This window comes from Sceloporus undulatus, chromosome 4, assembly GCF_019175285.1.
Source record: "Sceloporus undulatus isolate JIND9_A2432 ecotype Alabama chromosome 4, SceUnd_v1.1, whole genome shotgun sequence".
NCBI classification, from domain to species: Eukaryota; Metazoa; Chordata; class Lepidosauria; order Squamata; family Phrynosomatidae; genus Sceloporus; species Sceloporus undulatus.
Genome location: NC_056525.1, coordinates 45,071,905 through 45,086,823, shown reverse-complemented (window position 1 = coordinate 45,086,823; position 14,919 = coordinate 45,071,905). Strand labels below are relative to the sequence as shown.

The 14,919-nt window shown below is 40.5% G+C and overlaps 1 protein-coding gene across 1 annotated transcript in view; it reads right to left on the bottom strand.

The window, feature by feature from the left end:
• Positions 1–14,919, bottom strand: part of DENND2D (DENN domain containing 2D) — a 34,947-nt gene that overhangs the window by 15,044 nt on the left and 4,984 nt on the right. The window contains exons 2-4 of the mRNA XM_042464177.1: positions 11,303–11,469; positions 6,924–7,036; positions 5,353–5,422 (exon numbers count right to left, since the gene is read on the bottom strand). Of these exons, the coding sequence (XP_042320111.1) occupies positions 5,353–5,422; positions 6,924–7,036; positions 11,303–11,469 (350 nt within the window). The remainder of the gene's footprint in view (positions 1–5,352; positions 5,423–6,923; positions 7,037–11,302; positions 11,470–14,919) is intronic.

The following is a 14,919-nucleotide window of genomic DNA, read 5'->3' as shown; positions in this document are numbered from 1 at the left end:
ATGCGTGCATCCTAAGAATCCGGAAGCTGCACCAAAGCTGCACTCCAGTGCATAGGAATGGAGTGTGGCTTTGGCGCGACCTCCGGACTCTTAGGATGCATGCATCATTTAAATAGCATACCTTCAAAGAGACCCGAAGCAGCTTTATTTTGGCAGTCTGTAACAGGCCTAAGAAACATTTCTACATAGATCAGTGCTCAAAGAACTTAGTTGTAAGAACACACTGTTGGCCTCTAATAGCACATTATCTGTAAATGCATGTTGACAGAGACCTAATGGCATGCTGACTCTTAAAAAAGAAAACATGCTCAGAAGTGAAGGGTTAGGGACATGGTAACTGAGTAATGCTTTTTCCTTCTATTTCCCTGCCGATCATATCTATCCCAGTAGCTCTCCCATTCCCCCAGCAAAAGGTTCAAAGCAAGTACAGTATTTTGAATTCAAAGAAGGTTATAGGGATGGAGGGTTGGAGCAGAAAAATTGTGATTAGGAAAAAGGTTAAACACCTTCCCTTTCTGACTCAAACTCCCATCTTTTGAGATGCTTTTCTGATATGCTTTTAAAGTTACTAAGGATTTACAGTATTATACACATTTGTACATAACATGCAGCTGCCACCTTAATGTCATGAAAGATTTAAAGAGTTAGCCTGATGTGGCTATCCAGTCACCCACTCTAAAATACATGTATATTCTGAAGTAAGATCCAACAAAATTACATCCAAGATAAATTGCTGTAGCTCAGGTCAGCAGGCTAGTACATTAGCAGACTGCCTTCATCTCATAAAACTGAGGGAGTGGAGAGGAGGGGACTGAACTGCTTTTCCAAATCTGGTACCCTCCAGGTGGCAAATGGCTAGCTGGGAATAATGAAAGGCAAAGCTTGACCCATCTAATGGGTATCTGGTTAAGGAAGACAGATCTACAAAATAAGTATCTTCAGCATATGTGGATAATAGAAGTATTCAAAATATATTCAAAGATCAAGAAAGAGAGGAACTACATAATGTCTAGTAAAAGAAATTAATAAATACTCCACATCAGTTACCTCTAATTTAAGGAAGTATACAAACAGACTTCCTCAAACAAAAGTCACAAAGTTGATGTGAAAATGCAATGAGGATTACAAGCAATGAGAATAAAACTCTCCCTGTACTTGACAGAACAGAAAGAGGAAACAGATACTGTCTTGTGTTAAGATGGAACAATCTACTAGAACAGTGGTACTCACACATTTTACCCTTCGGACCTCCCTTTACATCTACATGTAGATGTAGCACCTCCCCCACTTGACATAGTATTTGAATAAAACTATTTTTTTTATTTAGTGTGCATATTTTCATTCACACATTCATGTAGATTCATATTTTAACATTTTACAGTCAGTCCTCCATATCCACAGATTCTTTATCCATGGATTTAACTATCCATGGCATGAAAATATTCCAAAATATATAAATTCCAAAAAGCAAACCTTGAGTTTGCTTATTTATATAAGGGATACCATTTTACTATGCTATTGTATTTAATAAGACTTCAGCATCCATGATTTTTGGTATCCATGTGGGCTCCTGGAACCAAACCCTGGAGATGCCAAGGGCCCACTGTATAAGGAAATAACATTGTTTAAATTAGAATACAGTTGCCCCTCCTTTCTCGCGGACTTGAGATCTGCGTTCTTGATTATTCACAGAGGGGCAACCTCCGTTACCCTCAATGGGGCACTCCCTCCAGCAGGGCATGCCCCCTGTGCACTCTTAGGGGTGCACCCCGTTCAAACCTATGGGGCTAGAATACATGCGAGGGGGGTTCTGGAACGGATCCCCATGAAAAAGGAGGGTCAATTGTAGTTTTATTTAAGTAAATCCAATACTTAACTCAATGCATGTATATATTTTACACATAAAAAGGGTTGGGAAGAGAAGGTGAGAGGGATCAGGGCCTCCAAGTCTCAAGCTCCCCTTGAGCAACTTTTGTGCCCTCCCCCCAGGGGTCCTGCCCAACCATTTGAGAACCACTGCATTAAAGTGACTGCTGGTTCTTAGGTCCAAGCTTGAAAATTAAGGTCATTGTAGAAGTGTCCCCATTTCACCCCATTTGAGAGTGGCCAAGAAAATTCTAGAGCCCTTTACTTGTACATTCATGTGCAAATGCACAAAGTTTTCCCTCAATATGAGATCTAGCCACTTTCCCCATCTGGAAGCATCCTATATCAAGCAGATTAACATTCTTTTCCCAGTTTATCCCTCTAATATTTGAACTTACATTACTTAGATTTTAGGAATCTCTCTTAGCTTCATGACACTTCTTATTAATTGTAAATTGATGCCCAGTAAGCAAAAAGTTTCATTTGGATGTTCCAACTGGTGAACCTCCAGGTAGCAGGATAGTGGCAAGATTGTACTGTATTGTCTGTCCCCAAGGAAGCTTCTGGTATCAGACACCACAGGTAAGCAAGGATTTTTCCAAAGGAGCAAAAAGATTCCCCAGTCACTGCTTTAAGAAGCATAACCATGGATTAGCAAAAAGAACTCCCATCCCAACATCACTCACTGATAACTGCTCTGAGTTTTATGTGACTTATTGTATTACTTCATAAAATCTTTCTCCTCACCGTTATTTCATAGAGACTGGAAAACTACTACTACTTGCTACATGGACAGCAAAACAACCAATGTAAAAAGACCCTTACAAAAAGTCTTTAGTTTCCCTGTTGAGGCCATTTTAAGGTGTACTTTCCATAAACAGCTGAAGATTCAGCAAACCTAGTATGAGACTGAAACACATATATGAGGAAGCAAGTCTTGTTTATGAGAGAGTAGCTGAAAGGCTGGTCACGAAGGTTAAGACATAAGGAGCCAGAAAAGAAACTAGTGAAGCTGAAGGCAAGCTGGAGCAAAGAACCTGACAGGAAAGAGAGGAAAGAAGTAGTGAAGAAAAAAGATGCACAGTGAAACTAAAACAGAATAGCTGAGGGCTGCTTTGTACATCCACCATACTTTTTATGACGTATCCTCCCAGTGAACTCTGCCGTATTCACTAGGAGGTATTTTCCTACTGATGAAAAAAAAAGCAGAGATGAGGGCCAACCAAATCTATAGGAGAGAGTTCAATGGCCCATGAGAAGGCTATCTGTGTCCTAACCAAATATGACTGCAATAGCAGTTGGACCAGAAGATCTTAAAACTTGGGAAGGCTCATATAGGGAGGTACAACCTTTCAGATAGTCTATGGCTTTAAAGGTCATACCCAGCACTTTGCATTCTGCCCAGAATGGACAGGTTGTCAGTAGAGTACTTTGAACAGAACAGTTATTGTTCCCTGTAACCAGACCCAGTCAGCAGCCTAATGGAGGAGCAGTAACAAAGACATCTATCCACTTATTCATTTTATGTTAATGGCTCAAGGGACCTTTTTAATTATGATTTGTGTGAGAATTTTTGTTAGTGAATTTTTTTCCATGTGTGAAGGATTTGCTCACACCTCCTCAAATATTAAATCTAAGATCACTAAAATACAAACACACTTTCCAGACAGTCAGAGACATAGCCTAATTATAAATTATATTATAATTATACATGTCTTTCCTGGGCATCATTCACTCCATGCATCTGAGGAAGGAAGTAGATCAAGTCTACGAAGGCTTATGCAACAATTTCTTTCATAATTAGTCTCAAAGGTACTACAAGATCTCTTTCCAATCACTGTGAAAGAGGAGTAGGAGATGTGTAGCCTTCCACTGTTCTTGGGTTACAACTACCAGCATTCTTCACCACTGACTATGCTGCTAGGGGTGCTGGCAGTTGCAACCTTACAACAGGAAGAACTCACAATTCCCACCTCTGCATTACAAAAACAAACAACTCTGATCTTACATTGGAGTTTATCACATGGGGTTTATTTGTGCAGAAATGGGATTTAAAATGGGGAAATCTTGCAAAAGTGGGATTGTTTTCACACAATATCCATGAAAGTAAAAAGCAACCAATTTTGTCCACTTTCTGTGCAGGTTATTTTTGCATTAATGCTCAATGCCAGTGATGAGTCTGCAAAAGCAAGATTTTTCCAGGATTACAATCCCATTTCTGCATAGGATTTAGGCACTTAACCTCTTATGTGATAAACTCTATTGTAATTAATACTTTACATAGATTTACAAAGGCACATATTTTGCAAAAGCATGTACATATGTAGTTTTTTGTGGGTTTTTTGGGGCTATGTGGCCATGTTCTAGAAGAGTTTCCTCCTGATGTTTTGCCAGCATCTGTGGCTGGCATCTTCAGATAATTTTCTGAGGATGCAAGCCACAGATGCTGGCGAAACGTCAGGAGTAAACTCTTCTAGAACATAGCCACATAGCCTGAAAAACCCACAAAAAGTTATGGATGCCGACCATGAAAGTCTTCGACTTCACAGGTAGATATGAAGAGTGGCCATGATGGAGAACCAACTCATTTCTTTGGCACCATGGTTTGCACATCTTCTGTTGTCATAATCTCAGTCGGCAAGGTTTTCATTCTGAGCACCTGACTTTTATTCTGCTTTTCTCTTTTAAACTGTTTGTTTGTTTACAACTTAATTAAGAGCTTGGATGTATTACTGTTTAAACCAGGGGTAGGCAATCTTTTTGAGCCGGGGGCCAGGTTGCTGTCCCTCAGACAACTGGGGGGCCGAAGCCAAAAATTAAATAATTAAATAATTTAAAAAAATTAATTAAATAAATAAACCGGGACAAATGTAGGACAAAATTTTCAAATGGAGGACACTTTTGCGTATTTTTTTAAAAACTGTTAATATAAATGCATGTTTCGGAGGCTTCTATAGACAATTGCCCCCCTTGCCCGCTGCTTGCCCCCCCTTGCCCGCCTCCTCCTGATAGGCCAAAGGCCCCACGCCCTCACACAAGAGGCCAAAGGCTCCGGCAGCAATCGGCGGCAGGACCGGGCGGGGGCCGGTCCCAAGGCCTTGCCGGGCCGCATCCGGCCCGCGGGCTGCAGGTTGCCTACCCCTGGTTTAAACTATAGCTCAAGAATCCTCTGGGCTAGTATGGACAGTGGACATGGCAGCTGAGCTATTCTGGAAGATGTATTTCAAAAAAGTAACTTTTCCCACCTTTGCTTTAAGGAAAAAACAGGTCAAGACCTTTAATTGCAGGTTCTGCAGACTGGGAGGCAGACAGGAGGGGTCAGAACCTGCTTGTTTTCATGAAATTCCTACAAACTGCTTCTAGCCGGGTGAAATGTGGAATCTACTTCTACTGTGGCATAATAAAAACTTATCCCAAAGCTGAATGTGGATGCAAGAAATATCTACTAGCTAAAAGCCGGAAAGTTAAAAAAAAAGAGATATTTACCAAGAGCCGCCTACAGTAGCCAATCTTTCTACTTCCATCAACATTGGTGAGGACAAAAGAGAATGTTTCACTGTAAAGAATAAAAGACATGATGTTTTTAAAAATCCTGTGATTAACCTATCAGAAACAAAGACTGCCATCCTGCCAGTGACACTTTTTTGGGTGGTGGTCTTTAGAAGAATTTAGCACCTCCATCGTTTATGATTCACTCCCTGAGATGCCTATCTCTTTCCTGGATCCGCACCCATGCCCATAACCATTCAGAAAAGGCATTCTCTTAGACCTCTCAGGGTTCTTCAGAAAGTCTAGGAGGAGCCTATCATATTCTTGCTGCTAGCTGCAGAAACACAATCTGTTGGCTGCCCCTCATCTTCCCCGGCCACTGAATGACTGTGTGAGGGGGTGTCTAGTCCAAAAACAGGTAGATTGGTAGGGAGAACAAGACACAATGGTGTAGCTACAGGAGAAGGGTAAATGAGGGCATGACACCCCAAATAAGAATTTTTTCTTCCCACCAACAAAAATTTCCTTCAGTCCCCAGATTTCTAGCACTGTGATTTTGAATGTCTCACTCCACGACATTCAAAATCACCTAAAATTATTATATTACTGCATTCATATTCCCTTGGTAATGCTGCATATCCCTTTTCTTTAGATGTCTAAACTGTATCTCTATATGCCCAACTGAAGTTTTTAATTACTACTATACTAGAAATTTGGGGTATGAAGGACATTTCATTTTAGCAGCAGAATTCTTTTTAGGGGGGCAATGTCCTGCCAGTACCTACACCCCTTGTAAGATGTAACTGTGCCTGGTGGAACTTTATGATCCACCAGTCCAATGCAGGAAAAAAACCCTACTCATCAGGAAGAAACAGAATGTGGACTTGGAACCCAGAATCCTCATGGTGCACAGGAAGTACACTTTCCAGATGGGGAGCTGACAGCTCTAGCCACATATGCCTGGCCTAAATCTAGATAAAAACCACCATACCACCTTGAGCACACCTGATTTTGCCTGATTTTGAAAGCTAAGGAAAGTCAGGTCTGGTTAATACTTGGATGAGAGACCACCAGATTATTAGGGACATCCATGTAAGCTTAGAAAAGAATCATGGCAAAGGCAAGGCAGCTTCCTATGTAAGGAGCCCTGGTAGCGCAGTGGTTAAATACTGGTCATGCAGCCACAAGTTGTAAGTTTGATCCTGGAGGGCTCCAAGGTCAACTCAGCTTCCATCTTTTCATAAGTCGGTAAAATGAATACCTGTTGGGGCAATTAGCTTACACATTGTAAACTGCTTAGGAAATGCTAGTTCACTGATAAGCGGTATAGAAATGTACTTGCTATTGCTATGTAAAAACCAGGAAAATACATTTCTGAATGCCAATTCATACTGCAACTGGCTGAAGAGCAGGGTGCATTCCTTCCCTGCCATATCTGAATCTTGTTTAGACAAACAAACCATCTGAACTATTTCTTGCTATGATCTGGCACACTAGCCGAGTTCTCCCAAATGTGAGATGCACTTGACAACCACCCTAGATCCTTGATGGTTTCATAGGACAGCTACCTCTTACATTCCATGAGTGGTGCCCATTCGTTTCCATCTGGAAAACAGAATAGTGGTATAGCCTGCAATAGCCGATCCTCTTCTTCACGCTGTCCTCTCATCAAGTTCTCACGCTGAAACAGAAAGCAGAGAAAAAGATGAAAGAGGCTTCCCAGTTACTTCAATGAGATGTAAAAAAATACCTGGGTTTGCCAAGGACTATAAAAGTGATGATCTGCCAATATCCACTGCTACACCGATACTGAGATCATGATGCCAAAAAATATGCATGCGCCATAAAACACAGATTCTTGTGGTGCAGGTTGAGTATCCTTTATACAAAATGCTTGGGAACAGAAGTAATTTGGATTTCTGAGTTTTTCAGATTTTGGAATATTTGCATAGACATAATGAGATATTGTGGAGATGGGACCCAAGTCCAAACTTTTAATTTATTAATGTTTCATATACACCTTATGCACATAGCCTATGTACAACATTTTAATCATTTTGTGCATGAAGCAAAGTTTGTGTACACTGAACCATCAGAAAGCAAAGGTGTCACTATCTCAGCCACCTAAGTGGACTATTTTGGATTTTGGAGTATTTTGGATTTCTGGATAAGGGATTCTCAACCTGTATCTTCATGCATCATGGAGGATGTATGGAGAATAAAGCTACCAATGGCTAATAGTCGTGATGGCAACATATTACCCCTAGTAGAAGTACACTTCTTAGAATCAGTTGCTGGGGAACATGAGTGACAGGGTACTATTTTATTCATGTGCCACTTATGGAGTTTGCAGAGGTAACTGAATGGTCAATGTGGGAACAGAATGCTGGACTACATAAACCATCAGTCAGATCCAGCACAGCTCTTCTCATAAAAGACCCATGTAAGACTCCATGAAGACAGGCCTATCTTGAAAAACATGTCCACCAGGAAAACCCATCACATATTTGGTAAGGGCCATAGCTCAGGGATAAAATACCTCCTTTGCACACAGAAGGTCCCAAATTCAACCCCTGGCACCTCCAGTTTATTTATCAGGCATGTAGATCATGGGAAGAATACCATCTGAGATCATAGAGAGCCAATGACATTCAAATGGCTCAGTTTGATGGTTTGACTTAGACCATATCTCCCATATATGTTGATACTATGTTAATCACTAGCAGCAGGCAGTATTTTGCAGAAAACTTACTGGTCTACTCAAAGACAAAAACAACTGCCAGCTAGCAAGGGCACAGTGTTGACTCTTTTCTCTCATCCTGCCTATGATGCAGAATGTAAATGCATTTGTGTTCTGGCCTAGGCACTGGAGTGGAGTAGGGCTGGAGAACCTGTCACCCTCCTGTGGAAACTGAACCCAGTTTCCATCTGTCCCTTCCAAAATGGCTAATGGTGTAGGATGATTAAAACAACAGTTCATCAGTATCAAGACAGAAACAGGTTCCTGAGCCCTGATGAACAGATAACAGTCCCACTGAATGTCTCTTGAACAAGCCTGTACGTGGATTTTAAGGCACCTGCAGAGATCTCTGCATGAAGAACATGAGTCTGAGGCTAGAACAATGAATTACACATTAATTGTATCTTATCCGTTTCTTGCCTTGAATACTGGCTGGTGTCTCTAGGTAACCTGCAGCACTGATGCAAGATAAGCACCACCACCCCTCTCTTAATAGGAAGCTGTTCTGTATTTTCTTTCACATGGCAAAAAGAGGGGTGAAAAGATATACTCAGATAAAGTCAAACTGCTGTAGAATGAAACCACAAAGGAATGGGGTTTTATTTTTCTTCCAAAAGAATGTGGCTGCATAGAGTTGCACAGGAGCTGTCGCATGTGAAAAACAATGGGGATAGACAAAATTATTTTCACATCCTCTCTGCAGAGACCAGCTGTCCCTCAGTGGCACACGTTCGAATACCTCAACAACTTTTTCAAGACAGCAGGATAATTTTGGTGGTGTGCAACCTTTGACCAGGAAAAAATGGGGTTATGTGATCAATCCCTTCAGAGGCAATCATGGAACCACTGAGATTCAATGAGTTAGCACTTGTTCATTTGTCTTTCCACAGTTTGTTTCAAGACATTTTCAAAACACAGACATGCACTGGGGATCCTCCATTTAAGATAAAGAATACTGTTTTCATGAAGGGTTAGCTTCCTCGAAGGCCTGGTATCAGCAGACCTTTGACTAGTTACTTTTTTGGACTACCGTTCACAGAGTTCCCTAGCTAGCATGGCAGTGTGATGCTGGTTGAGAGATTCTGGGAAATGTAGTCCAAAGATGTAATGTGTCCAGTAGCAGTCCTCTTGGACATGCTCAGACAGCAGTAAAATACCTTTGTCTCAGTTCCCAAGCACTGATGGTGTTGCACAGGACAGTCTAATCTAGTGATGATATAGGGAGTTACAGCTTGGAAATTTTACTTTTAACTTTTTGATTATAATTCCTAGTCTTGGCCATGCAGCCCAAAAGAATGTTTTGGGAGATGTAGTCCCAAGACAAACTTTTCTAAGCTCTGATCATCATTTTGTTGAGCTGAAAGTCTAGTTCTCACAGTTGGAAAATGATGTCTGAGATGTGACACCTCAAAGTACTCATGAGAGCTCATGGCATAATGCACTTACATCTAAATACCAAAACCAAACAAAACAAAAACAATCCTCTTCATGTAGGAATCTAATATCTCAGAAGAAGATTAAATTAGAATATATCTCCCTGACATTTCAGACTCTACATGTATCCCAGCCCCAATATTAGCACCCCTGCCCTGACCTGACCCCTTTAACTGCCACACACACTTGTTTTAATCCCAACTGAAACCAGTTTGGAAAATCACAGGGGACTCTCATTATGTAGTCACACTGATGCAAGGGAGTATTTGTATTGTGTGTCCACTGTATCTGTTTATGTCTGTTCACACAACCACAGCAGCTGCAGTGTTTGGTGTTGGGTTTTTAAAAAAACTCATGCCACACATGCGCATATTTGCTTACTCAAATAGCCTTTGTTGTCCCAGTCATTCTGACTACTCACATGCACTTCTATAAAGTGAAGCCAGTAAAAAAAGGTGATGGTGAAATGCCTACCTGCAAATGTGTGCAACAGTATGTATGCAAAGGTTTGCACACAAACATCAAATTAAAAAAAAAAGTTGGCATGTTTTCCAGCACAGATACAAACAAGAGAGCTACCCTTCTGTGATAGAAATAACTGAGGTGGCCACTCACCAACCTGGCCCTACCCACCCCCTAACTGATTCCAATTTGGGGGTCAAACGACAAGTTTTTTAAAAAACAGTTCTTCCCAAAAATAGCAAAGTAAAAAAAAAATCACCTTAAAGCACTCAGGCATCAAAAAGAAGTGTTCTCACATCAAAAAGAGAAGAACATCATGTGTTCCAATAGGATTGTGATCGATGCATTATTTAGCCTGCGTAGATTGTAGCCTTACACTTCTATTTGGTCTCAATCCTGTCAGACCCTTCTCCAGTGTGAAGTAGAGAAGTGTCTCAGAAATCAAGTCATTCTTTGTAAACATGGTCAACACTGAAGATTTTTGTGAATTTTTGTTTGTTTGTTTCAGAATTCTGGATAAGGGATACTCAATCTGTACTCCTTTGTGTTATGCAAATTAAATTTTCACAAAAATTCTTGGAACCCAAAACATGGGAACTAGAGAACCTCTACTGACTACATCTGCTCCAGGGGCCACAGTTTCCCATCCTTTTCCTACAACACATTAATCAAATGACATTGTCTTTACAATGATAATACCAAGAGTTTTGTTTGTTTGTTTTTAATCCAGTAGCTTTGCACAGCTATAAATAATTCTAATCGAGCTTTAATGGGAACTAATGCCAATCATCAACCATGGAATTATGCCAAAGAAACGATACAAGTTCCTTGTATTCCACCAATTTTACCCATCATCTGAAGTCAAAAGATAGAGCAGAGATGCAGTCCACAATAAAAACAGTTTGCTGTTATAGTCAGAGACTGAATTTTCTAAACAGGATTTTCTGCATCTCTGAAGATAAATCATTTCCACTGAAAATTCACAGAATGCTTCTCAATGCAACAGAAGCGCTGTGGAACTGGAGAGGAAGCAGGCAAAGATGACTCAAAAGATGAAGTTCCTAGCCACTATATCCTTCAGGGCCCATTCCCCCCCCCCCCCAGAATTTTCTAGGACAGATCTGGGTCTACCAGTGTTAACGGCAACAACAAAAGTGATCTCCTGTTCATCCAGACTACACATGCCATCCCTGTGTCCCAGTTAGTATACACTAATTTCTTGAAGGTAAAGCATCTGAAAAGGGCTCCCCACAGACACGTTTATTGGGTTGTTTTTTCTTTCTTATTAGGCAATCATGCTAGATTTCTTACCTTCGGAAACTGATAGGTAATCTTGGGTTCGTAATCTCCATTAATGTTCTTTTTAAGGGAGACAACAATTAAATACTCAAAGAACAAGTGGCCGGCAGAGTTAGGAAAGCTGTTTCTCTCACCAACTGCAGGTCTGTTTTCTTTTGGCAGTGTATCCTGGGCTTCAACTGTAATGAAAAACGACAGTCACTCACCAAGATATTTTTAAAGGCTAACCAGAAAGATTTGAGGAATGCAAGATGATTTAGTGAACTAGGAAGCTCTGTCTCATGCTGAATCTGACCATTGCTCCATCTAGACACCACTGGTGACACAGGTGACACTAGGGTTTTAGATAAAAGGTTTTTACCCCATGCTCACCTGGAGAGAGAGAGAGAGATTGAACCTGAGGATTATTTATATACAAATAATGTGCTCTACTACCAGACCTTAAAAATGTTAATGGAAAAGGTTTGAACACACACGCAAAAATGGAGGCAGGTGGCTTCAGAAAGCTTTGAATGTATGTTAAAACTATTTTCACCTCACTTTATAAAGTAGTACTAAGAAGAACATCTCTACTGCATGAATGTTGCCTATCGTCTTGCCATATTGAAATCATTTATAGTCCATTTGATTAACTACGTACATGAGATAAATATGTCACAGATATAACAGTTAATACAATTCTTATTTCTTCTGGCCAATTTACACTGGGGTTATTATAGAATGCAATCTGTGTTAAATGGTACACTGGCTGTGCCTTGACTGCTTCATCAGCTAAATTAGAAACTCTCATCTACAAACATATTATTTATTTTATCTGAGATATGCTAGAATGAATTACTGTTTCAAGGTCACTGCAAAGTGATTTTGTTATATTCATGCTTCATAGCAAATTCATGGTTTGAACTCACCCTCACACATTACAGACTGATATTCACTATGCCAGCAAAAATCACTGGCCACAAAAGTCTGCTCTGGCATGGTGAATATCACCCTTTTGTATGTGGAGCTTCAACCAAACATGCCATCATCCAAGGAAACCAACACGGTAAAAGAAAACAAAACAAAATATATTGGCAATTTCACTACATCAAACAATAACACACATGATTGCAACATTTTGGAGAAGGATCCTGCTAAGAGCTTTCAGTCTTCTTACACTGAATTAAGGACAGATAATAGTGAGATGGCCATCTGTCGGGATGCTTTGATTGAAATTGCCTGCATGGCAGGGGGTTGGACTGGATGGCCCTTGCAGTCTCTTCCAACTCTATGATTCTATTCTATGATTCTATGAGAGTGGGTTGGGTTGTTAAACCTTTGGCATACAGCTCTTGACAGACTGTGGCACAGTACTTCCAAGCATAAGTGTGAACTTGAACTTCCAATTCAATTCTCAATTCAACTTTGAATTCACCAGAAAGTTCAAAGTCACTTCCTCTATGCCCTTTGCACCTTTCTATCAAGTAATAACACAGGAATAACAATACTGAACTACTTAATAAGGTTGTTGTAAAGATAGCTGAAATACTATGCGTGAGCTATTCCAAGCACTCCAAACAGGGGCTGATACATTGATGTGCTATTGTTATGTCCTCCTACAAAATTATTATTCATGCTTACAGTTGCCCAAATTTTATTTCTTTCTCAACAATTACCCAGAGATCAACCAACAGACCCCCAATAATGTTCTGTTCACTTTCTGCCACTGGGTTATTAACACAAAGAGCATCCAGTTAGGTAATCTGCCAATATGTTATTAATACCTCCGCAATTGGTTTTGAAGTTTTGTTGCTGAGCAGAGGTGTGTTTTTTTAAAAAAATTCTTTTAAATTACACCAGGAAAGTTATTACCAGTATGTCTCTGGTACAAAAGAAAAGAATAACCACAGTTGCATCAGACAGACCAGGTGCAGGAATGAAGAGTTAACACCCACCCAGGAAGTCAGTTCACTTCAGTGTACTCAGAAAGGAAACAAAGCAAACAAAATGTGTGAGATAAAGTATTTGCTAACAAAACGCTCTGGTTACATCTCTTCAGCTAGGGATGTGAGCGGGGTTATTTTTCAAAATCTGATTTTGGAGCTGTTGCAAAAGCATCTTTTTCTTTTCTTTTTTTTTCTTTTCTTTTTAATCTGCTTAAAAGGAACCTAAAAGCTGAACATTCAGACTGGACTCTGGTCCTACAGCATGCATTTATACTTAGGAGTTTATCACACAGAGGCAAATTGCTGAAATTCCATGCAAAACTGGGATTTAAAAGTCTGAAACCCCCCGCAAAGGTGGGTTGTTTTTCAGACAAGGATAAATAATGTGACATTAAACTGAACAGAAAGTCGCCAAAACCCATTCCTTTTCACTATCAGAAGTTCCCGAAAGTAAAAAAGGAGCAGGTTTTGGAGACTTTCCATTTGGGTTAATGTCGCGTCATTTCTCCTTCGCACAAATGTCATCTGCAGGTTTTGTCCACTTTTTGTTCAGGTTAACCCCCAGCATTGTTTGAAAATCTACTCTCTTTTGTGGGTTTTTTCCTAGTTTAAATTCAGTTTCTGCATGGGATCTATCCTGTGTGATAAACTCCTTAGAGAGTATTTAGAGAGGTTTCATTCACAAAGTTGACATGGGTCGAGATCGACAAGAGGGTGGTTAACAACACCAAGAACAGAGCCCCAGGGGCAGGTGTCTGCTCTGCTGATGTTTCTGTCTTGATAAAGCAAAACTTGAAGAATAGATGCAAAATAAATGGGTGATACAAGTTCCTGTAACCATCCAACACAGCTGCATAGAGTATGCCTTTAAAAACAACCACCCATTCTAACAGTTAAGGAAAATACACACACAAAACAACGCATATACACGCACTTTACAAAGCAGTGTTTTTACCCAGAAATTTTTTCTCCTTACCCTGAGAGCCAGAGAATAGGGGCCAGACCTTAAGATCTGGGAACTATATGACCACCTTGAAACAGTGGTACATGCTCTGGTGACCTCTCGGTTGGATTTCAGTAATGCACTCTACATGGGGCAACCCTTGTACCAAACCCGGAAGCTTCAGCTAGTGCAGAATATGGCAGCAAGGTTGGTCACTGGATGTTCCAGGGCTGACCATATAACACCGGTTTTGCAAGATCTCCATTGGCTGCCTGTTCGCTTCCGGGCACAATACAAGGTGTTGGTTATAACCTATAAAGCCCTAAATGGCTTGGGCCCAGGTTACTTGGAGGACCGCCTCTCCCCATATAATCCGCCCCGCACACTTAGGTCAGCCGGGAAGAATTTGCTGAGGATCCCGATGGCGAGACATGTGTCAACCTCGCAAAGGGCCTTTTCCATCTCGGCCCCTAGGATCTGGAACACCCTTCCCGATGAGCTCCGTTCCACCACCTCCCTAGATCTCTTTAAAAAGAGACTCAAGACCTTCTTGTTTTGGCAAGCCTTCCCCGATGTTCCTTGATATGTACTGTATTATTGACTGCTCTCAGCTAGCCTGGATTTGATGTAATGGTTTTAATTTGTATAATTGTAACATTTTTATTAAAGTTTATTTATGTATTGCAATTTTTAGTCTGTATTCTGTCATTGCAATATTTACTTGTACACCGCTTTGATCACTGCGGAAAAGCGGTTTATAA